The 25,207-nt window shown below is 38.9% G+C and overlaps 1 protein-coding gene and 1 long non-coding RNA gene across 5 annotated transcripts in view; one reads left to right on the forward strand and one right to left on the reverse strand.

Moving 5' to 3' along the window:
* LOC310730850 overlaps nt 1-25,207 on the forward strand; it is a 69,839-nt gene that overhangs the window by 43,006 nt on the left and 1,626 nt on the right. Inside the window, exon 2 of the long non-coding RNA XR_014534982.1 lies at nt 22,143-22,225. This is a non-coding gene — a long non-coding RNA (uncharacterized lncRNA). The remainder of the gene's footprint in view (nt 1-22,142; nt 22,226-25,207) is intronic.
* rbms3 (RNA binding motif, single stranded interacting protein) overlaps nt 1-25,207 on the reverse strand; it is a 130,613-nt gene that overhangs the window by 17,193 nt on the left and 88,213 nt on the right. For 2 of the 4 annotated variants that reach the window (XM_083547586.1, XM_083547585.1), the window contains exons 5-9: nt 25,004-25,161; nt 22,717-22,796; nt 4,318-4,424; nt 2,798-2,841; nt 1,082-1,178 (exon numbers count right to left, since the gene is read on the reverse strand). In XM_083547586.1, the coding sequence (XP_083403712.1) occupies nt 1,082-1,178; nt 2,798-2,841; nt 4,318-4,424; nt 22,717-22,796; nt 25,004-25,161 (486 nt within the window). Of the gene's footprint in view, nt 1-1,081; nt 1,179-2,797; nt 2,854-4,317; nt 4,425-22,716; nt 22,797-25,003; nt 25,162-25,207 lie in introns of all 4 variants that reach the window. The other 2 variants (XM_083547584.1, XM_083547583.1) reach the window with 1 other exon arrangement.

The raw sequence follows: 25,207 nt of genomic DNA on the forward strand, positions 1-25,207 counted from the left end.
CCCCCTCCCATTCCCCTTGCCGGTCAAGGCTGAATCAAAGTTCATAACTCAGCATATAAAAGCAAGAATTGTGTTTAGTAACCGTGCGCTTAACATTAGGATACGAGTAGTTTTTAGCATCTATGCGTCAATCAGTACTTCAATTAACCGCCATACACATTACATTTTCAGCCTCAGTGCTTTTATAGGCGACAGTGAGAATGATCAAGTAAGTCAGTGCAATACGTGGGCAAAATAGAAAACACTATTTACACGTGTGCAATATTACACTATTTAAGGGTGCACTATTTGACAAAAATGCTCCTTGGTGGGCGACAGGGTGGCAAACGTATCTTGGCTGAGATAAAATTATCTATTCGGGAACTGAGACAAAAGCTGTTGTCCATCAACAGAGCTTGTTCATTTTTTCTTAGGTGGAGGATGCAATGCCTACAGCAATGCCTGGGAGGTTTCTCCAGGCTGATAATGACCCAGGAGTTGAACCACCCTGTTCAACTCAGAGTAGCATCTGATAATGAGTCTGGAATGGCCTCTGCCACCTGGTGTGTGAAGGTTCTAAACTAGCTGTGACAGCCACCCACAAAATTGTCCGGCACTGGATTGAATAGTGACGTAGCACCCTTGGCAAGGAATGCACTTTTTTCCCCCCACGCACTGCAATTCACAAAGGAATGCCACAGTGCAGGGATTTTAATTAGATTTTTATTAAACATAAAAAGACCACAAAAATAACTGCAGGAGTGGGCAAGATTTGTCAGAATGCATCAGGGAATGGGCAGATTTAAATACAGTCCAGTGCAAAACTCTATACTTAACCATAAAAGTGATCTCAAAGTGATAACGTTCCAATAAAGCAATGGAAAAGAATGATACGATTCGCGGTTGACCGTGGAAAGTGGTTTAGAATATATTCAGACTAACAAAGAACATTTAACCTGCTTTGTCTACATTCTGCCTGCACCTTTTACTGTCTGCATCGCTGTTTTTTCACCGTGTTGACTAGTCGACAGTTCCCCCAAAGAAGGTACTAGTCCACCTACGCATACTGTATGTATAATAAATCAGAAGCATATGACTTTACCTGATATGTGGAAACCGGAGAGGCAGCAATGAATGGTGTGATTGATGTCTGGGCGATCATGCGGTTGGTGGAGATACTGTATGGAGAGGAGTAGAACCTGCGCACACACAGCCAGACATCAGTCATGTATAATGACCGAAGCTCACGCAGCACAAAATTACTTAAAAGCTTTTACACGTTTGTGAGGAGAGAACAAGGTCTCGTTTCACTTCATGTCTCTGAAGGTGAAGTGTATGCGTGTGCACTTGCTATACAGTGTGGTGTGAATGTGTGTGATCCAGTTATTCCCTATGGCTGTCTGAAGGTGGAGCGATGGACCATGACTTTATTTAGCATTGTGTACCCAGAGCGGACATGTTTCATTTGGTAGGCTTGTTGCTATGCTATATCGATTGGTGCGCCTGGCGGCTGAGTAATGGAGCATTGGGAGTGAAATGCTGTCTTCTCTTAGCTTCTGCTCCTTACACCCAGCATATGACAACCTCTAAGTGTGTCACATGTTACACCAATGAAGGCATATGGCCAATTAGAGCAATAAAAAAAATAGAGAGAGGTATGGGATACCCGTTCAAGTTTCAGTAGTCACATTCGGTTTTCACATGCGATTCTGGTTTAAGACCATTGCAGCTCGGCTCTTATTTATGTTAGCTATTAGCAGCTACGACCTCCTGTCAGTAAGATGAGATGGCCCATTAAACAATTGGAAAGGTCTAATTGAGAACAGAACATTACTAATACTGCAGAATCGGCTCATGACTTGTTACGAGAGGTCGTCGTGATTAGGTTTATATGATCTGGACATATCAGAAATGCACAAATTGGTCAATCTTACCATGGAGAAACAGAAAGTGGGTTTTCTTTCTGGCTCCCTTGAGTGAGTTAAGGACAACTTGAAAAATAATATGAAACATATAATGCATTTTTTCTTCTGCATTGTACTGTATCTTAGAGCGAAATTAAATATTCAGAAAGAGTAATGCTCCCGTCTGTTGAGCTGTAACTGAACTAAAAAAATGAGCACAGTGATATTACTGATTGATTTTTTTTTTTTCACTTGTTTGACCTTGGATGAAGAATAAAAAAATAAAATCTGGAGACAATTAAAGTTAAGAAAATCAATGCAATGACTAAAATCACATATTAGTGAATCATGAAGAATGTGAACATTAACTAACAAGGTAAAAAAAAACATTGGCTTTGATTCCAGGTTGTCTTTCAAGCCACATTAATGCACGATCTTCCACATATTGTATACTTCTCTTCCTCTTCTTCTATAGTGAGGTACTAACCTTGCTCGTTTTTTATCTGTGTATGTGTGCATGTGTGAGATGGTAAATGCTGTGTCAGTCTGCAGAGGAAGAGGGGCTCGATCTGCTCTCTGGAGGGCAGGATCATGGGCATCAGGGCCAGAAGAGCTGGCAGAAAGACAAAGCTCATATTTCCCTTACACAAGCAGTCACATTCAGCCTTGCAGCCCGTACCTGACGAAACACTTACACCCTGCAGTGCAACAGCAGCACAAACGCAGATGGGACAGGACAGCTTCTCTGTGTGTGTGCTTGCGTGCGCGTGTTTGGGAGTGGGTTACACTTGAGAATTAGTCATCATGCCTCAGACTTTTGCACCCCTTTCTATAATACTGTCATGGCAACTGAGGAGGAAACTAATAAACCAAGTGTGTCTGGAAGAAAAATATAAAACTAAAAATAGACTTACCCATTCTGCATTGCGGCAGGGTCATAGGGTAACGCCATGCCACTCTGAAAAACAAACAGAAAAAATAAAAATAAAAAATAAAATAAATAAATAGTAAAAAAAAAAGTGTCCATACAGAAGGGATTAACACTGAAGTGAGAAAGAAGCTGTAAATTATACTGAGTCATGTCGGCCGAGGGTCTAGACTGTCTGGCCAAATACATTTTATGTCTTTAAGAGCTTGGGCCAGGCCTTGTAACGGTGAATCTATTACCTTGCAGAGTCGGGCCAGCAAGAGCCAGGCTTGCTTCAGTTTGATATGGCACAAAGTTATTTGCTGTTTACAAGTCTGCAAGGGACATCACTCATGTTGACAGAGCCATGGCGGCTAATTGAATGAGAGTAGAGGGCAGCACTGGCCGACCCCTTTTTTTTTAAGGGGACACGAATAAATAGGTCTGTGCACAATGCCAGGCTCTCAGCAGGGGAGAAAACACAGGGAATAGTGGGAGATTTGCTGGAACAACCCATGTGTGCACTGTATTATAAGTCCTCTTTTCTCTCTGAGGACCTCTGGGGTGTTAGAGTATAGAGCTCTTGTACAAACACAGACACCTGTCTGAGTCAGTCTAGGCAAACTCCTGCCCCATGCCAGGTTTGGGTAATGGAGCTCACAGTGGTTGTGGCCTAGACTGGCATCTGGCATGTTTCCATGAGCCATCATGCCAATGGCCGGGCTGCCCAGAAAATGCCAGCACTTCTTGCTCTGCTGTGGGGTCGCCTCTCTTCACAGTTCAGAAACGAGCTGAGGAAAGATTAAAAGACTGAGAGGGAGGTAGAGAGCTTAAACAGGGCCAGATGTGCCTGTCAATCAAAGCAGCAACCCCCTCCTCTGCTCTCCTCTCATCCCTCGCTCCTCGCTTCTCCTCTCCTCTACCCCCAAGCAGAATCAGAGGGCATGCTTAGCAGCGGGTGCCTCTCATCTCACTGATTCTACTGCTGCTCTCCACACAGACTCTTTTGTCTCACAGCTCTTCTTGCCTTGTCAAACCGATGCGTTTTGGTGTTTGTCTTCAGGGGTTAACCTCACCTTCTTTTCCCTACTTATTAAAAATATGGCACTGACCATGTTTTTTTTTTTTTATTTTGGAGTCATGCAGTCTGTTTAGAAATATTCAGTGTATCTTACCCTTCAATATAATTGAACATGAGTTTAAATTATTTTTAAACTACATTTATATGTGCTATACATTTGATTAACACATTAAATAATACACTAACAAAGTTAAGGGTTATGCATATTGCTGTGTAAATAGCATTACATTAAATGTGTAAGTGACATTACATTAATGAATGAAAAAACTCATTACTTTATGATTTCTACTTCCAAAACCTTAAACATGGGGGTTGGGTTTAGTGTTTAGGAGTTTAGGTTAATTGAAAATGTAAAAGTAGAAAATGTAAATAAAAATGTTGACCTGAACTAATGTATTATAGGTGAAAGGTAGTATAGTGAAAAGGATAAGGATAGAGAAACTCACCTCTCCTTCCCTAGGCCACGGTCTACCATTCTGGGGATACTTGCTCTGGCTCTGTCGCTTCTTCTGACCCCCATCTGCAAACTTACACAGCAGCGGCTCTGTGGGCGCTGGAGAAAAAAAGAGAGAGCGAGGAAGAGAATGGGAAAGAAAACATCAGTCAGCTCGTGTGTAGAGTGAGAGCGAGTGAGCGGGGTTGCTAAAGGTCATCGTCAGTAGGCTAATGGAGAGGTGATGACCTCAGCAACGATGACTGTCAGGGGTTTGAACAAAAAGGAAATGTTACACCTCGGGTATCCGCACAACTCCAAAGACCCTGCAGAGCTGGAATGGAAAACGCAAGTCCCCTTTTGAAGTTTGATTCCCATCGTGTTTCTTTTCTCTTTTTCTGTATTCATTCCATCCTATGCTGCCCCCATTCTCTCTGCTAAGATGCTCAGACTCCACTCTTGGCATGTGTTCCCTTCAAACCTCCAACATCAAAACAAGCTTGCTGGCACACCTTCAAAGCCCAGCTCTTGATAGTGTTGAAAAAATAAGCACGGTAATCGCGATTGTAAATAACTTAAACATTATAACAGTCCCAAGTTCTGACCAACAGTGATATCTTCAAAATGAAAAAGTTGTTTGATTTTTATGCTTGTGCAAGTGCATATCTAGGATCATGACCTTTTGAGCCAACTATGACCAGTTCACATCTTTAAATTTGACAAGCGTTCAAAACAATTGTACTCCAGAAAAGGTCAGCTCTAAGCTCAAGCACACATTTGTTTTCTTTTTCTCTGTTTCTGTGTCCTCATTTTACACACATTTAAGCAACAGTGTAGGCTGTAAAATACACTAATATGTGTTCCTGGAACACTTTAAGTGTCTCTGTGCTCATTTTTTCTTTCGGAACAAAGTCCTATGAGCCTTTCGTTAAACTGATTTTGTTTCCGCAGCAACCAGATGAAAAAAAAACTCATTTTGAGCAAGCAAAACTTTCAGTAAGAAGATATGATCTGCCAAAGAGTGCTGATAGATGCCGGACAACCTTTATGTGGTCTTTGTGCAGTCAACTCCAATGACTAATCCAGCCTTAAGGCTAAACGACGTTACACTCACCTCTGCAAGTACCTCGGCAAGGCAAAGAAAACATTCACCATATTCAGCGCCTTAGAGAGAAGCCGAAACAATCCAGAGCTAGATTGTTCAACAAAACTAATATCTCTCCATTGGGACATTCATCCTGTTTCATTTTTGATCATATGCAAATATGCAATAAAGATTCATGCCTAAACATGTATCAAGCTACACTAACATAGAACAGTAAAAAACACCTAGAGGTTCTGCGCACAACAGTAAGAACTGTCCATGCATTTTTCATGACATTTTTCAAAATTGGTTTACTAATGAGAAGATGTAATGAAGGCAACACAGTTATAGCTTACTGATGGCGTTTTAAAGCACAACAGAGAACAGCACAAATAGAGAAGAGAAGAGAAGAGAAGAGAAGAGAAGAGAAAAGAAGAGAAGAGAAGAGAAGAGGATATTTGAGAAATAAGGAGAATGAAAGAGAAAAAAGAGAAGAAAAGAGAAGAGAAGAGGATATTTGAGAAATAAGGAGAATGAAAGAGAAAAAAGAGAAGAAAAGAGACGAGAAGAGGATTTTTGAGAAATAAGGAGAACGAAAGAGAAAAAAGAGAAGAGAAGGGGATATTTAAGAAATAAGGAGAACGAAAGAGAAAAAGAGAAAAAGAGAAAAAAAAAAGAGAAGAGAAGAGAAGAGAAGAGAAGAGAAGAGAAGAGAAGAGAAGAGAAGAGAAGAGAAGAGAAGAGAATTGAGGACGTGGATGAATTTGTGGGGCTGTCAAATAGGACTTCGAATCACATATTACTGTGTGAGTGAAGAGATGGAGACAAGCTCACTCGTTCACCTGCCTGGACTGTGTGGGTCTACACCTGCAGCCCTGTCATCACATTCATATTACCCAGACACACATTCACACACAGACTCGCACGGCCCTGTGCTGATAAGACCTGTGCACAAGCACGTCTGTTGTTGGAAGCGAGACAGCCAGAGAGGCAGAGCAGATCACAGCATTTACAGCATGCACAAAATGTTAGCACAAGCAACTCCCCCCCCTCTCTCTCTTAGCCAAGTGCAAACAATGGGATAATAAGAGAGAGAGAGAGAGAGAGAGAGAGAGAGAGAGAGAGAGAGAGAGAGAGAGAAGAGAGAGAGAGAGAGAGAGAGAGAGAGAGAGAGAGAGAGAGAGAGAAAGCAGGAGAGAGAAAGAGATTCAGCTGATGGAGTGAAAAAGTCAAAGATTTGCTTTAAGGTCCTTTTCCAGCACTGTGGGAAAAGGGCTAAATCTGAAATAACAAACAATGGTGTCATAAAGTCGGGAGGCCAAATAACTCAGGGGGTTTCACTGTTTTTGGAGCCCAGAGAAATAACCAAGGGTATTTTACGAGCACTCGCTGCCTGGCTTTCCCCGCATTTATTTTGTTAGTCAAGATGCCCTGAACCTTAACTGCTGATTCTCAGTGATGCGTTTTAAATCTGCACTTTTGATCTTCTATACTGGACTTACTAACAGACTCTGGATATCACCCAGGGAATTTTTTTAGATGCACACACACACACACACACACACACACACACACACACACACACACACACACACACACACACACACACACACACACACAATCATGTGCACACACACACACACACAGAAGTATGCACCCAGTGGGGTGAAGAGGTGTAATGATGGCAGCGAGGACAGCTGGGTTTCACTACCTTAGACTTTAATAAATAATCTGAGTGTTTTTTTCAGTCTGCTTCCACTATCATACTTTCTGAACTTAACCACGACACAACCCCCTGCAACCTATGAAAAAAAAGCATGCATCTACACATGCACCTGACACATAAAGCCTAAAAAGAAATCTTAGGAAACTGTTTTGTAGGACATACCATACCCACCTGAAAAAAACATATTAATCAAATATTATTCTTTAGTGCTCTTAATATCAAATCATTGGCCAGAAAATTATTATGAATAAAACCAATATTTATAGCCTTTTTTTTTACACTTTCAATACTTGTTCCATTTATGGGCTTGTTATCAGGTGTGGCAGATGACCAAATAATGACTAAGCTACCCAGAAGATATTTTTGGAAAGATTTATACACACTAGACATGTGCTATATTTGTGTTCATTTCACATCATTTTAAATCATAACGTTTGAATTATTATTGCGGTTTCAAGCTTTCGTGTCCAAGAAGGGTATATAAGTAAAATGTTTTTTTTCTAGATTTTCCTCTAACACATCACTGCAGCAAATTTACAGTAAATAGGGAAATGTAGGCACAGAGAATCTTAGGATTATATCTATATTATATGACCATATATAAATATGTACAGTATATACACATGAACATATATATGATTTTTTGTGATCAACTCATAAAAAAGAAGCTCTCGGACTGATGTAAGCTAATCATTTTCCAAAATATACACAGTTGCACACTCACAACATACTGTTTATAAACAGATTCAACTTCAGGAAACCTCATTATCCTGGGAAGAGATCCTGAACCAGCCACTGGGATTAAGGCAGAGAAAACACCCTAAATAGGTCCATTACAGGGCACCATGCACACACACGTTCACACAGGCAATTTATCTTAGCTAATCCACCTACTTGGACGCTTGGGAGATTGGAGGACCCTGGAGCTGTGAGATGGCAATGCTACGCACTGCAGCACCATGCCTTAACAGCATTTAAATTACTGTTCTCTTTTTTTCCCCCACATTACATTATTCTATACATTTCCACATATCTAGGGATTTAGGCACGTTTTTTTTGCTTGCACACTTCCAGCATCTCATTTTCTTGCGCATGCAAATGCTCGATTCTGACCGCACTTTTAAAACGCGATAGTGAGTATTATTTTACAAGTGCAAAGTCTTTTCCACTCATTTTTACTACAGATAAGAGTTCAAAGACATTCTCGTTGTAAACCCATTTGTTCCCCACAACTACAGAAACACACACAGGCATGCATGGTGAATTGGCGCGACCATACTCAATTGCATTTCCCTAAACAGCTCAAGAGAGTTTTCCTGTGTTGTGAGGACTGGCCTACAGGCAGGAGGGCAATGCAGAGAAAACTTGATGTTCAGGAAATCTGGAGCTTGCCTTTGAGTAGGCTGGTGTACATGTGCTTTAGCTTGTGTGGATAAGTGTCTGCTGCTTAGTGTTCTGAAAACATTTACCCAAACTGACGGCTCTAACCAAGCTGTTTATTAACTCTGGGTCATGGAACAACAGGCATTCTAATGGAAAGGGAGGAAGACACAAGCAGAGGAGTGAGTGAGAGGCGATGGAGAGCCGCTCAAATGAGAAGACGTACATGTGTTTCTAATTGAAAGGATCCGCGTCCAGCTTGCCAGCTCATGCTGTGCTCCCACAGACCCGCAGGTCTCTCTGTGGGCGGTGCACATTCCTGCAGGAGAGAAAGAGGGCGAGTCCGTCATCATTTATCCATCCTCTCACTCTTTCGCTCCAGTCCAAAAGCAACTCTGAGAGGGATGGTGGTGAGAAGATATAAAAGGTAACCACTAGACAATCCAGATGGGATCTCTTGTTGAGAGCCGCCCAGTTTTTGCCCAAACAAAATTTGATGACTTTAATGTAATGTAATTCTTTAACATTTTCACAATGTTCTGAAAACGTATTTAATTTAGAAAAGAAGATAATCCTAATGTTCTTCCAGATGCAACAATGCAGCAAAGGTCACTATAACACAATATACATTACATGAACTGCCATTACATTCAGTGTGCATTATTCCCAATGAATGCCAAGTGTGCCAGGGATAAGTTCCGTATGACTGAATGGGATGAATCGTTTACAAACAAATGTTTGAATTTTTTTTTAGCTTGATCTTCAAAGAACTTCAATGTTAAAAAAAAACATCCTGCTAACCTCCTCAGCTGGGCTGAGGTTAGCTGCAGTTGTGCTGGAACAGGGTGTGCTGCACCACATTCAGAATGTGGGAAAAAAATGGTCTTGTTTACCAACAGGCAGTGTGGTGTTTGTCCTGGCACAGTGTGTTCTGTGTGCTCTCATTCTCGGCATGTGTGTGCCGAGGTGTGGGTGGGAGGAGTGTGTGACCCTGACGACGCGGGTGTCTCCACACCGCCCACGCTCTAATAGCAGCCGCTGCATGCCTCTGTTCAAGTGCCAATGCTGCAGAAGACTGCACAAGCTGGGGGCGGGTGGTGAGAGAGAGAGAGAGAGAGAGAGACAGAGAGAGAGAGAGAGAGAGAGAGAGAGAGAGAGAGAGAGAGAGAAAGAGAGAGAGAGAGAGAGAGAGAGAGAGAGAGAGAGAGAGAGAGAGAGAGAGAGAGCACATAGATTTCTCTCTGATTGGAGTGCAAAGTGCCTCTATTGTGGAAAGTACAATACCAGATATAGCTAAATGATCCAGAACAGGACACATGAGTACAGATGAATGCAGGCATCTAGGATGGATGTGTCCATATGAAAATGTGTGGAATTTTTTTTTACAAGTGCAGTTACATGCCTTAGCCTGATTGTATGTTGCAAACATCTTGAAATATAAACCACAGTGTTGTTCTTGCAACTGCTATTTAATTATTTTTATTTATCCCCTTTCAAAAAAATAAAAAATAAAAACAACACTCTCACTGTGCTGGAATGCAGGACATATGCTAGACATATGCAAACATTTTTTAAATACATTGCCACATGTTTGCTTTATTAGGAGCATGGAGCTCATTTCCACATTTCTGTGATACAAGAGAATATACCTTCAAAAACCCAAAGAAAAAAATACAAAACAGCAAACAAGCACAAGTATTCACAAGTCGGAATAGACAGATATGCCATTCATTCTCAACTCATCTCCAATTTAATGTATGTGCCTTGCAGTATAAAAAATATCAGCAAATAAATATACAAATCATATGTTCATCTATAAAGTGTAAATCAGATAAATTGTGTGAAGGGCAAAAACCTTGCAAATGAAGTGCTGAGGGAATGAAAGCTGAATAAAAAATAGCTGAGAGCCCTGAATCTGGAATGAGAGAGAGAAAGCGATTTGACCAGAGCCTGGATTTGTTTATTTTGGGGCGAAAGCAGGTAAATACCAGCGGACTGTTTGATATCCTCTGACATTGAGAGAGAGAGAGAGAGAGAGAGAGAGAGAGAGAGAGAGAGAGAAAGAGAGAGAGAGAAAGTGTGAGAGAGAGAAAGAGAGAGAGAGAGAGAGAGAGAGAGAGAGAGAGAGAGAGAGAGAGAGAGAGAGAGAGAGAGAGAGAGACAGAAAGATGGGAGATGGCAGACGAGCTGGAGATACACAGAGCAAGAGTGTTAGTGGGCAGAATACAAAGTCTGCATAATCATCTTAGCCTGCCCACTTCCTGCCTTTTAATGGCTTTGCCACTGTTTGTGTGCTGTTGTTTTGAGCTCTGGGCTACAGGGAGATCAGCCCTGTAGCTTGCTCATAGAGCGGGCTATTGAAATGCACAGAACTGCACTGTGATCTCACTAACTTTACAAGCCTCGCATCAAGCACTTCTCCTTCACCCGGAGAGAAAAAAAGCGACAGACGTCTGGAAGGAGGGTGGGTGGGTGCATTGTTTGTGTCCTCTGTTAAAATGCACTATTCCTTAGCTGAGCCAGACGTGCACTCCATTAGGACGTTGGGTTCACATTGCCCTAAGAGGAAATACATTACCGTCTGCATAAAAAAAAAAAATCACTGGTCATTAAAGAATGAGCTGTCCTGTTCAATTCTCATATGCAGAATAAAGACGACAGCAAAAAGCAAAGCTCTGTTAATTTGGCAGGTCATTGAGGATGAAGATGTGTATGTGCCCATGCGTGCTTGCTTGTGTTTGTGTGTGAAATCAAATCAGTCTGATTTAGACATGCATGAGTCATCTAGCAGCTTCAATTAAAGCTTCATAAAGAAAAGCACATTAGGATGTCTTAATGGGCTTCCTCTCAAAGCCTAAATCCCTCTGTTGTTGGCTGCTATCTCCTCCCAGGTCAGGCGCACACACAGCTATTAGAGCACTCGAGATCCGATCGTTTTCACTGAAGGATCATTTTACTCCCACTCTCTCCGCCGTATTAGAATTCTATCTGCTATAAACGTGATAATCTCGGCTCGCCCATGTATGTCACATCGCAGCTAAATCAATCACTTAACCACTAAGGGGAAACACAACGGAAATAAAATAAAACAGCCAAGCAGTTTAAAAATTACTTTTACAGTAGCACGCATGTACCACATGCGGCTTGCAAACTGTGAATTGAATTTTTAGGATATGAATTGAATTTCTTTCCAAATTTGTGGTGGTTTGTAAAGGTTAATTTAGCATATTGCTACTAATAGCAAATCCAGTGTGGCATTTACTCAGCAGGAGCAGCCTATGTTAATCAATCAATTATATCGAATTAAAGCATGCTCTTCATAGATCTGTGCAAAGATCCTACGCTTTTCCCTGATCGAACGCTTATTAAATGTGAACAGTGAAATTCAAGGGATAATCAACAATACAGATTTGAATGCCATTTATCATTATTTTGCACTGGAATAGTTAGTTACAATAATAACTAACAATATTTTAATAATCCAACTGATAACCTAAACTGAATAAAGGCAACTTTAACTATGATACCTGATTGGTAATAAAATTAATGAAATGTATAAAGAAGTCACAAAACCATTAACCCCATACAGAAATCTGATATATGGCCATATATGAACATATAATTAAAATGATACTTACAGTGTATGTGTATATATATATATGGGTGCCTTTATGCATCATATTCAAGCAAATTTACGTGTATGATTGTGACCTCAACGTTCATTTTACTTTGCTAGAAATATCTTTTGCAAATATGCCAAAACGTTGGAATAACAACCTTATTTGACTGTGTATGAAAGTTATCTACATTTAAAAGTTTGATTTCATGTTAAAACAAATTGTGTACATGAAGTGAAACATGCATTTTCATGCTGAGTTGTAACTTTATTACAAAAAAATCCAACTATTGGCTGTTTTCTACTATTTCAGAGACCTCATCAATTTTACATCATTCCACATGTTTGCATTTTTGACTCTGGCTTATTATTATAAAAGGTTGATGTGTCTTGTTTTCTCTCTCCTTTTGAATTATATATATGACTTATATGATATGTGAGTTTTGAAGTGGACATTATTCCATCATTTTTGACTCCAGTTTGGTACAATCAAGTTCCATATAATAAGAAAAAGTGCAAAATGAAACTGTACCATGCAATGATAACTTTTGTGAATACATCCCTCACATTTCAGCAACCATTTAAGTGTTTCTTCCCAAAAAATAATACTATAGAAATAAAACTTGTATATATTTTAGAGTCGTCAATGTGCAGTTTGTATAGCAGTATAGATTTACTGTCCTCTAAAAATAACTCAACATACAGCCATTACTGTCTAAATAGCTGCCAACAAAAGCAAGTACACCCTAAGTGAACATGTCAAAAGTGTGTCCAAAGTGTCAATATTTTGTGTGAGCACCATTGTTATCTACCACTGCCTTAATCCTCCTGGGCATGGAATTCACCAGAGCTGCACAGGTTGTTGCTGGGATCCTCTTCGTGACATCAGGGAGCTGCTGTATGTTAGACACATTGTGCTTCTCCACTTGAGGATGCCCTCAGGTGCTCAATCGGGTTCAGGTCTGGAGACATAGTTGGCCAATCCATCACCATCAGCTTCCTCAGCAAGGCAGTTGTCATCTTGGTGGAAAGTTTGGGGTCATTATTATGTTGGAAAACATTAGTTTGGCCCAGTTTCTGAAGGGAGGGCATCATGTTCTGCTTCAGAATGTCACAGTACATGTTGGAATCCATGATTCCCTCAATAAACCACAGCTCCCCCAGTACCAGCAGCACTCATGCAGCCCCAGAATGAGGCTACCACCACAATGATTGACTGTAGGCAAGACATAATTTTCTTGGTTTTCCTCACCAGGGCATCGCCACTCATGCTGGACACTATCTGACCACAGGACATGGTTCCAGTAATTTATGCTTTTTTTTTAAAAGGTTGTCTTTAGCAAACTGTTTGCATGTTTTCTTGTGAACCAACATCAGTAGAGGCTTCCTTCTGGGACAATGGGCATGCAAACCGACTTGTTACAGTGTGCGGTATATGGTCTGTGCACTACGTGTATGGGACAAGCAGACCTTTCCGCTTCTATAACCTCTAAAAGTAAAGCCAGAAAAAACGGCAGTCATGCGTCTGACAGCACAAATGCGTATGTTTTTTAAGCAGCTTCTGCACCTGACACACAGCACAAGGACTCAACTTCTTTGATCGCCCCTTTCGAGAACTGTTCTGAGTGGAACCTGTCTTGGAAAACCTCTGTATGACCCTGGCCACTGTACTGTAACTCAGTTTTAGGGTGATACTGATCTTCTTATAGCTTCGCCCAACTTTGTAGAGAGCAACAATTCTAATTTGTAAATCCTCAGAGATTCTTTTCCATGAGGTGTCATGTAGAACAGCCAGTGGTCAGTATGAGAGAATTGTACTCAAAGCACCACATTTTAACTGCTCGAAAACAAGATAAACAAATTTGTATGGTTTTGTCAAGCAGACAAAACATGAACATGATAAATAGAACATGTGGCTTTGCATGGTTAAGTGATGTAGAGCTGTTATCACTTAGGGTGTACTCACTTTTGTCACCAGCTTTTTTTAAATGAATGGCTGTATGTTGAGTTATTTTCAGAGGACAGTAAATCTATACTGCTAGAAAAGCTGCACATTGACTACTCTAAAATATATCCAAGTTTCATTTCTATAGTATTGTTCCTTGACAAGGTAAACTAAAACGGCTGGTTGTATTCTATACGCATATATGCGTAATATATATTTGTATTTAAAAAAAAAATGTTACAGATATAAAAATATTTTTGTAATATTTTGAAATATATGTGCCATATACATGTACAAATATCTGACATATTTCTATATCTGTGAAATCCAAACATGAACATGTATGCAATATATGTGCTTTGCATATATTGCTATATATCAGATTTCTGTATGGGACCAGGATATCATCTTTCTAAAATCCTTCTCAAAGCAACTAAACCCTGAAGTAAAAAGACCGTCCTATGTGGAAACAAAATTAATTTTAAACATATTATCAGATCTAAAAGTAATACCACAACAGAATGAGACAAAAAATTAATATTACTTTTGCTGTGTGTTTAAAGGACATTTAGTTGATTCTTAAAACAAGTGAAAAAACTAAAATTCCATGAACATTCAGACCGGACTATTAGTTTTGTTTTTCGTGGTTATGGTAATGTTCCTCTCATATAACATGTATTGTGTGTCTAAAATGAGAACTTACACAAAACGCTGAGTTTAGAGGGTAAGGAAAATTTGGACTGTGTAAAAAAATGCGATTGTTGAAACTTTCCAAAAATAAAAAAGGCCTTGGCTCTTGAGTGGCACAATGGAATAGCATTTGCCAAATTGTTGGGTGCCAAGGGAGCAAAATTGGCCATGCTCTCTGAGTGGGTGGGATGGCATACTCTCTCCCTGTCAATCACATTGACTCTACCGAATCATGGCCTTTCAAATGTGTAGTGTTGATAACAGAAGACATGCGGAGGCTGGCTTCACGTGTCTCGTTGTATGATATGGGAAAGAAGGCAGGTGGGTGGGAATTGGCAGAAGGAACAAATTAGGAATAGGGGGAAAAATCTAATTAAAGTTCATAATCATGTGTTATGGCATGATGGAAGAATGGAGGAATCAGGCAGGCTTAAAATCTGTCCTAAATCAAGGTTATGGGTGTAATAGTGTAAGTGTGTGGCCACAACAGCCATCCAAAAACAGATGGAGGACATGCACCAGCTCGCTTTTGCATTCAAAACCTTTATGGTTAAAATGATATTCCACGATCCCCTCCACCATCCCATGAGTTATAATGAACCCACACTAACTCAACCACCATAAAGCACAGTTGGATCATGCTTAAACAAGGCCATCACACCACATGTTATGTTCCCTCCTCCCTGTGCACAGCTTGGATTTGTTTAATGTGTGAAAGAACATTTTTGGAAATTCTTAAAATGAGAGCAGAAGGATTTGGCATGCAAACATGCACATGCAGCCAGTTACTGCTCTATTGAGTGCAGGTGTTTTCTCAGTTTCTCAAAAGAGAAAGAGAAAGAGAAAGTTGGATGGAAGCATTCGGAGGGAGAGCACCATGGCCCATTACGCTCGGCAATAAGGCCAGAGAAAGTAAACTGCTTCATTAGCACATCTCTTTACCAGCCCCCTCCTTCAGCCCTCCACTCTGTGAAGTGTGTGCCTTAAACACACTGTCTAAACATCAGACGTCGGTCAGAGTCCAGTGCTCATTAGTGCCTTCGATTACTCGAGAAACCAGCATGCTCTGTCTCGGGCCAGCTGATCCCCATGCAGACACACTGCAAATAGCAAGTCTGTCTGAATAAAACCACTCCTATAGATTATGAAAGGAGTTTATATCCCAAAGGCATTGGATTTTTTTTCCAGCATGCCTTTCATGCTTAGGAAATAGAACTATGTGCTTTGATAGTTTGATGTTATCTTATTTTCTATTACCAAATGGCTTGAAAATGTGTATTATTATTATTATTATTTTTTTCTTTTGTTGCATCAAGAGCAACAGCACCACCAACAGTTGTACATACAAATACACAGAATGGTAATGACACAAAGCTGGTGCTGCTTTCTTTCTTCCCCAGTCTGTACATCCACATGGTCTTTCATTTCAGCTTCATTTGTGGTCATTTATTTAAGCCTGCTTTATTCTGAGAGCCACAACATGTTATCAGCAGTGATCAAAAAGACATATGTCAAATAGTTTAGCAGGTCTTACAAATTAGATGGAAGATTGCTTTCTTGATAAATAGCTTTTTAAAATGCCTTAGGAGGAGAAACTCGAAATAAACTCTGTCTAATCAAAGTATAAATGAAGGCAGAACAGAACAATAAGATTTGTTTGAATTGAAACAGCTTTTCTGTCTACCATGCTCGCTATTCAGAAAAGACACAGCATGATTACGGACTTGAAACTCAGGAAGTTTGAAAAATAGTGTGTTGTCTATCTGTCTATCACCGAGTGTGTTGCCATGTGGATGCGTAATCTGTTTTATAACTGTGACATAACACCCTGTGCTTTAATGCCCAACCATAAAGGCTTTATAATGTTAATGCTGCATTTCTGATTGTATTATTTAATAATATATTAGCTATTGCATACAGTTTCTTTAGCAGCCATCACTGCTTTTTTTTTTTAATCAGGGAGTCATCAAAGGTGGTTCGGTTGGATATACGGTGCAAAGTTGCCTGTGTGTGTGTGGGAAGAGATGAAGAGACATGAGTCCATTGGCTAGATGAGAACCGTCAGCAGAATTGCAAGGTTGCATGGACCTCCCCAGACAATAACTAGAGGTGCATGTTTGTATGTTTGGGGGTGAGGGGAGAGGGGGTCACAACATTGCTCTGTGGTAATCATTATCTCCCACAGCATCAGCATGTTGTCTGAGTGCATGAGTAATTATGAGAAGTATGTGTGCAGGTCTGATGTCTCCACTGTGGCCTGTTAGAAAAGCCAGTGTAAGCTAGAGCCCAGAAAACAAACTTACACCTGAAGGAAGATAGTGAGAGATAAAGAAAGAGAGAGAGAGAGAGAGAGAGAGAGAGAGAGAGAGAGAGAGAGAGAGAGAGAGAGAGAGAGAGAGAGAGAGAGAGAGAGAGAGTATAGAACAAGGAGCACACCCGGTATACCATGACCTTTTCTGTGTCCTTTTACACACACAAAAACAGTAATGATTGCCATGCACATGCTCACTAAAATAAATAGATATAGACTGCATGTCTTAAAAGTGTCTATCGAAATACAATGACTACTCGATCATGTAGCAGAAATGAGAATGGAGCATGCAGAGGAAGCATCTCTATCAGGCCTGATTTAATAAACTATGCTTCTTTCGAAAGGGACCTTCACTTGTGTACACTACGCTGCGCTTTGACAGAGAGCCGGAACACAAACGCAACAGATCTATCATCATTTTCTAAAGCAGAGCCACATCAGTTCCAGCCGATGCGCAGCAGTCATTCTGTTACACAGAGGCAGGGGGAAAATCAATGAGGCGCTATTTTTGAGCATTAAACCTGGATATCAATAAATGCCGCGTTTCATTTTCAAGGCTGAATCCATTACGGTGCAGGAGGAGGATAGGTTTTATCCCTGACTTAAGAAAGGCAGCATTTTTTTGAGCAGGGTTATAAATCATATCTTGGGACCCTCTTTTGACTTGCTTCTTTTCATCTCAGGAGCTTATTGCAAAACTTTTTTTCCCCCCATATTAATTCCTTCTGCAGCCAAAAAGTATTTGTGTCAACTGACAGCCAGTCACTGGTATGATAACACTTCTTTTATCACCTTGAGCCCTGAATTTAGGCTCTGAAACTTGTGTATAAGTTGCAGACAGACCACATAATCACAGAAATAACCAGAGGTCCTCCTTTTGGTCTGAAGACACTTTGATTTACAACTAAAACACTTGTTGGGTTTTCATACTTTTGAAGAAGCCACTCTGAGTGGTTGTGCTGTAACCTACAAGAGTCATAATCATCTAATGGCCAAACATTTGGGCTTGTTTATCAATCTTGTGGTATACTTTCACAACTTATACAAAACTTTTTTTTAGCTTTCAGAAGGACTGATTTCCAATGTACTCTCGTGTGTATTTTTACATGCATCTCCTGTTAATTACCAGATGTGTACATGGCACAGTTCATTTCAGATTATCAACTTGCATAAAATTTGTCCAAGCAGTGCTAAAATGATGAGTAAACTGCAAAAACTCATTTTCTCCGAGGTAGAAGTGTAAATTATTTTGATACACATCTACACTAATGAAAAAATATACAGTATAGTATTTAACAGCATGACATCTCTGCAGGCAAATTTTAGAAGCAATAAATTAATTAAATAAATAATAATAAATAATAATTATATATATATATACACACACATACTCTAATTAGGTGATAGACAGCATAGAAAAGCATTTTTTTTTTATTCAGAGCAGAGTGGAAATGTATTTCATACCACTTTTTCTACCCAATAGGAAGTATATTGCACTATAAAGGTATTACAGCTTAATACACACCATATATTATTGGTCACTGCCAGTCTATTAAAGCAATGTTAAGTTTTAATAGAAAATACAGTGATAACAGAACCTACTGTATTTGTACACTGAGTCATTTCAGTGTTTTTTTTTTCTTTTATAAATGTCTAGATGAAAATGAGTATTGATCTATCTATATTATCTATATTATTAACATATTCAATGTTTACAATTGATTACAGTGTGGTATGGCAGCTCCACAGTGTGTGATCAGAAAGCCATGCAAAGGGTGATGAAATCTGCCCAATGCCTTACTGACACCCAACTACCTGCCATTGAGCATCTTCACTATAGTATATGTTTGCGCAGAGCAGGTCACATCATCAGGGACCTTTCTTATCCCAATCACAGACTGTTCAACCTCCTTTCATTCAGAAAGAGATAAAGGAACATTCAAATGTATAAATTATATCGTATGTATATAATCAAATTGTAAATCTAAAAATAAGTCTATCCCACATATATTGTGCCTTAGATACATTTTGCATATAATATAAATTTTCTTTTTAATTTATAGAGCTGTATATCTATCTATCTATCTATCTATCTATCTATCTATCTATCTATCTATCTATCTATCTATCTATCTATCTATCTATCTATCTATCTATCTATCTATCTATCTATCTATCTATCTATCTATCTATCTATCTATCTATCTATCTATCCTAAATATTGCATAGCTAACATTATTAATACAAGATAATTGGATTTTATAAACATCTGTAAAATGTGTACGTGTGTAAAATGTTTTACATATGTGTGTGTGGGTGAATGGAACTGAACTACACAAACGATTTAATATCAAGTTTTTATGAACATTTAGGGTTTTCTTGAATGCCACAATTATTGTGTATATGGTTGTATGAAGGATATACAAATACGTCTGTTCTTATGTAGCTGCTAAAACTGATAAGCATGATTTTATTATGAAGAGGCTTTTACGCTTGTGATATGATCAAAGGGGTCAACAGAGATCTCTGTTTTCCAAACACTCCACCTATTCTGGTTTATCAAGCCTGATAGTAATTACTGACTTTCCGTCTGCATGAACTATTCATCACTCATGAAAAAATTGTGTTTGAATGACCCAAGCATGGGTAAAAAACATAGTTTGCAGCAGCTGCATAGTTTTGAAACATGCATTAATATACAGCATATTTAAAGACTGACAAAACCAATTTATAAATGAAATGCCAAGTCAGTTTTTTATTGTAGATTTGAGGGAAGAAATTAAAGACAATGTGCCACCCCTAACCACAGGGAGCTGTTGAACCTTCTGTGGCCGGGGGGATCTTTTATTGCTGCATTGTCTGTAATAAGGAGATTTTTGACAACTTCAGCACTACATAGAATTCCCAAATGACTGTAATGCACAGAAAATTGAGATTTTTCTATCCATTCCCAGTATACTCGGTGCCAAAAGTTACTCCTTGAACCTTTCATCTGTGTGTGATCCAAATCCTTAATTAAAAACAATCTTCGGGGAAAAAGAAGATCTTAGATAAATGCAATGCAAATGTTTATGCTGGTATACAATATATCATTTAATAAAAATATCTGTATTTTAATGCAGGCATGTTGTTAGAATAAATCTGCCAGGGCAAACCATGACCAAAATATCTGTAATTAGTGTTTCTCCTAGAAAACATGGCTGTTTGTTAAATCTGCATGCTGATGCTAAAGTCAGAGGGTAAAACCGATAGAAAAATCCTAGAGCAAGCAGCAATTTAAAAGAACAGTCAGTACAGACAAGTTGAGGGTCTTGAGTTTCATATCTCTAATTTTTTAAATTTTAATCATGTGTCTCATTAAAAAAAAAGATGTGGTTTTAATAGTTAATGTTCTCAAAACATACTGTGATTTAACAAAAACATAACACTATAATCATTATTATGTAGATAAAAAATAAATTTTTATTAACGCTTAATTAATGCAATGATTACTCTAATTTTATAAATAATTTTATAAATAAATAATTATTTATTAAAATAATAATAATAAAAACCTTCAATGCATCACACATTTATTCACCAAAAACGAATTATGACTCACTAAACAATTGTTTTACTAATGTGCCAATTCTCCATTTGCACCATGATGCACACATCCGGTAATTAAAACTGTCCGTGTGGAAACATAGCAAAAGTTCAGTTTATTGTCCTGATGATTTACGTAATTTAAAACACAATATTCACTTTAAAATATTTACAAGAATATTTAGTCTTCATGCTCTATGTTGAGTTTGGTTTCACTAATAATAAACATACATTTGCAAAAAGCATACTTATGTGACCCTGCCTATGTTGATTAGTTTATTAAAAACCTGAAAAGTATTAAATAAGGTACATTTAAAACAGATAAAAAATGTGCGAGTAAATGACGATTAATCACGAGTGAACTCGTGACAATCGTGCGATTAATCACAATTGAATATTTTAATTGATTGACAGCCCTAAAAAACTAATAAAAAACAAACAAACAGGTTATTGTTGAAATATTGCTTTGGCAAAAAAGAATAAAACACTTAAGGGAGTAGTGTGTTTCTTGGAATAGTGCACCACCATGTCACTAATTATTGTTCTATAACAGCATTATAAGCATGTTTTATTCATGCTTAAGAGAAGTAGTGTTATAATCCCTATAATAGAAACAATATTGCATTTAGTGCTATGTGGATATTAGCCACATAACCCTTCTAAACTAGCATGCATGCTACTGCTCGAAATGTCCCATTACAATACAAAGCTATTGTTCATTTTATTAATATTTGTTTATTTCATTCAGTTTTGAGACTGAAACAACTCTCAAAAAACAATGCCTTAACCAGTGAGCTACCCCTTTCCCAAATAATCCATACTGACATACAGAAACTAAGGTTACCCGGTGAACCTGATATTTCCAAGATTTATTCCGGGAAACTGTATCACTTGCTTACACAATTGAGAAACAGCAATGCTCTAAACATAACAAAGATTTCGTCTTGCCTGTGGGATGGCTGGTTTGATACGTGACACATAGGTATACGCAAAACACAAACGCAGGCACTCACAGATAGACACACACACACACACACACACACACACACACACACACACACTCACAAGCACACACATAAAGGCAGTAAATTGGAGGTTGACAGAAATGGGAGTAGGTTGCAGGGAAGGAGTCTTTTAGAGAGAAAAGAGAGAGAGAGAGAGAGAGAGAGAGAGAGAGAGAGAGAGAGAGAGAGAGAGAGAGAGAGAGAGAGAGAGAGGAGAAGAAGCTATCCATCATCCACCTGCCTCTGCCTTTGACACTGGGCGTCACAGTACACATTGCAAATTATACAGCTACTGCCAGAGTCACAGCCTATGCTCTCTCCTTCTCTGTCTCACTGTCTTGTGCACTGTCTCTTTCTCTCTTTTTATTTCCCTTCTGCTCTGCCATATGCATTTTTTTTGCTTTCTGTGTAAATAAACAGGTACAAACATACATGAAGAGATCACAGCTATACACACATATGTTGTTTTTTTTATTTGTATTCTGCTCTACCTGTAGGAAAAACTCCATGAGCTTAGAAATAAAAACCTACACCTGCACTGCAAAACACATCATGGACCTCCGGGAAACCACATTGGAAAGTATAGTTGGTCTGTCTGTCTGTCTGTCTGTCTGTCTGTCTGTCTGTCTGTCTGTCTGTCTGTCTGTCTGTCTGTTTGCAAGTTTTTTTTTTAATAATTGAGGACAGAGACAGTGACATTAGTGTCCAATAAAAGGTTGTGTTCAATAAACTGTAAAACTGGACTAAATCATGGGCATTTGCCATAATCACATGGGCTACATGGACTTTGCCATATCAGCATTTAAACTTACTGGAAATGCATTAACAAAGCATCTTAGTACTGAATGTAAACACCAGTCAGTGTGTCAGTGTGCAGTTGGAGGGCGTTAGCGAGCTTAGCAATCCAGCCTCCTCTCTCTACAGGGAATGAGGTCAAATGCATTGCCTAAGGACACGAGGACACAGGTAGCATTTACACATTTGGGATTTGATCTCTGAACCTCTGCAGTGTTTTAACGATACGCCATTGTTCAGTTGTAGTGCAGAGCAGCATTCAGCTGTCAGTCGTACCTGGCACTCCTGGAGGGGTTTTGAGGAACTTGCCATTGAAATGCTGAATCACCACATCACATTTCTCAGTGGACTCCATTCTGAGAAGCCGAAAGGGGAGAGAAAGAGAGAGGTTTAGGAGATTTGTGATCATTCTAACTCTCTAAAGTAAATCAGCTTCGAATCTGTTCTGCAGTTCAGACTATTTTAACACTAATCTCATACTAGTGTATGCCACCTATAATGAAATGTACAGTAAATTCCATGTAGTTCACTGGAAGATTTAGAAAAATACAGTACAGTGTGTCAACCACAGAACCAGAGCACCACAGCAGTGTTGAAATCAGAAGTGTTGATAACATTTCTGTACAGCAGCCCAGAAAATAACGCTGGCTACAAGACAGGTCTCATTTTTATATTAATGTGCTCCCTTAAGTGTCATTTGTAATTTCTATAGTAGCAATTAACTCCAAGAGACATTATTAATAAATCTTAAAATTTGAATCTAACAACAAGGATTATTAAAGTGCAGTTATTTAACAGAGAAAAGGAAATTATCATGGAATGGTTTTTGAGGAAAAAAAGAAAAGATAAAACTGTTTTGCAACATAAAATTAATCTATATTTGAAGAAATAGTATGATGTGTCATACTTTAATAAACTTAAAATCGGTCATAATCTGTAATTTCATTTGAATTACAGAGACAATGTGATAGGGTAAAATAATAGTACCACCTTAACTGATTATTTAAAAACCACAAATCCAATTATGCTTTATTCCACAAATGTTTTTATAGGTACTGTAGATCTAATAGAATCAATGAAATAACCCACCATCCAGCATGAGCTGGATAACTTGCTCAACATTTCTGCAGTGAAAGTTTGGTTGTCTTTTTCCAATTAAATAAAAAACCATGCACTTTATCTATTTCATTAACAGCAGTTATTCTGAAATGCTGAATATTATTATCTGCTACAAAATCCCCCTCCTCTCAGGTTCATGATTTGACGAGTTTGTGCAAAGCATGTCTGGCACGCCACAGTTAATTTTTTCTGTTAATGCAATACACTATGCAGGTAGTAAAATGCATGCTTCATATTTGTCACTGTGATCACCCTAGATGTTTATGTCTAATAAAACCTTATATCTAAATATACCACATCTATATCTTACATTCAATCCGGATATTAAAATACAAAGCACATCTCCAACATATTTATTCACTGAAGCCATTGTTGCATTTCATTCTTGACCTTTTCATGCACAGATTCTCAACCCTTTGTTCAAATACAGAACAGAATATCCTATAAACATCACTATCCCTCCTTTTACTAAAACTGCTGTGAGTCAACATCAGGTTGACATTATTTTTTACTGTTGACATCATTTACATTTGTTTTGGAGTTATTAAGCTTCAATTACAATTAAATTGAACCTTCATAAGTTCATAATGATAGTAGCTAATGATAATAATAAACACCTAATGACAGCGGTTTATTATAAACTTGGTAAATTCGAGGAAAGAAATCACCTTTGTTCACAGAGGTCTACATAGGCTAGACAGAACCATTTGGTCTAGAATTGTATAAATGCAGGCAATTTGAGACACAGGTCATGATTCTGTCTAATTGATAGGAGGTGGTGATAAAAATAGTGCATTTGGAAAAGCGATATACTGATTTCTAAAGGCATTTTTCAATGTCGAGAAAGATAAACATAGCATTTAAAAGATACTGTAGAAAGAGCGAGAGAGAGAGAGAGAGAGAGAGAGAGAGAGAGAGGGAGAGAGAGAGATAAAGAGAGATAGAAAGAGAGAGAGAAAGCATGCAGAGGTTATTTAATGTTTGTCTCTTGCATTTAGCTCTGCTCTCTAGTGTGTTTGTACTGTTCTGTGAGGCCCCATTCAGCTCTGTTCACCCAATCATGGCTGAATGGCTAATTGGTTGGCTGGTGTGCACTCACACACACACACACACACACACACACACACACACACACACACACACACACACACACACACACACACTGAGTGAGTGGTGGAGCGTGAGTCTCTGCTGGGATCTCTTACACAGCCAGTGACCCTGAACACCAGCCAACACACCCCACACACGCCACAGGAAGGAAAGTGAGAGAGAGAGAGAGAAATGACAGAAAGCAAAGAAATTAAGAAAAAAAAAAGACAGAAAGAAAGAAAGATGTTCATACACATTCATAATTCAAGCATTTGAATTTGAGCCATTCTGCACTATTCAGTAGTTAGGTTAATGGCACACACATGAGCTAGTTTGTGTCTGTGTCCATGGATACCTGGCAAAGCCAACTCCTCGGCTGACTCCACTGGCATCCCGTAGTATCCTTGTGGAGATGACATGGCCAAAGGGCTTAAGCATGTTCTCCAGCTCTTGCTCATCCATGGACACAGGCAGGTTGGAGATGTACAAGTTAGTGGGATCCTGCTCCTGTTGCTGTGAACACACACACACACACACACACACACACACACACACACAC

This window comes from Silurus aristotelis (genome assembly GCF_946808225.1).
Source record: "Silurus aristotelis genome assembly, chromosome: 1".
In the NCBI taxonomy this organism is placed as follows: domain Eukaryota; kingdom Metazoa; phylum Chordata; class Actinopteri; order Siluriformes; family Siluridae; genus Silurus; species Silurus aristotelis.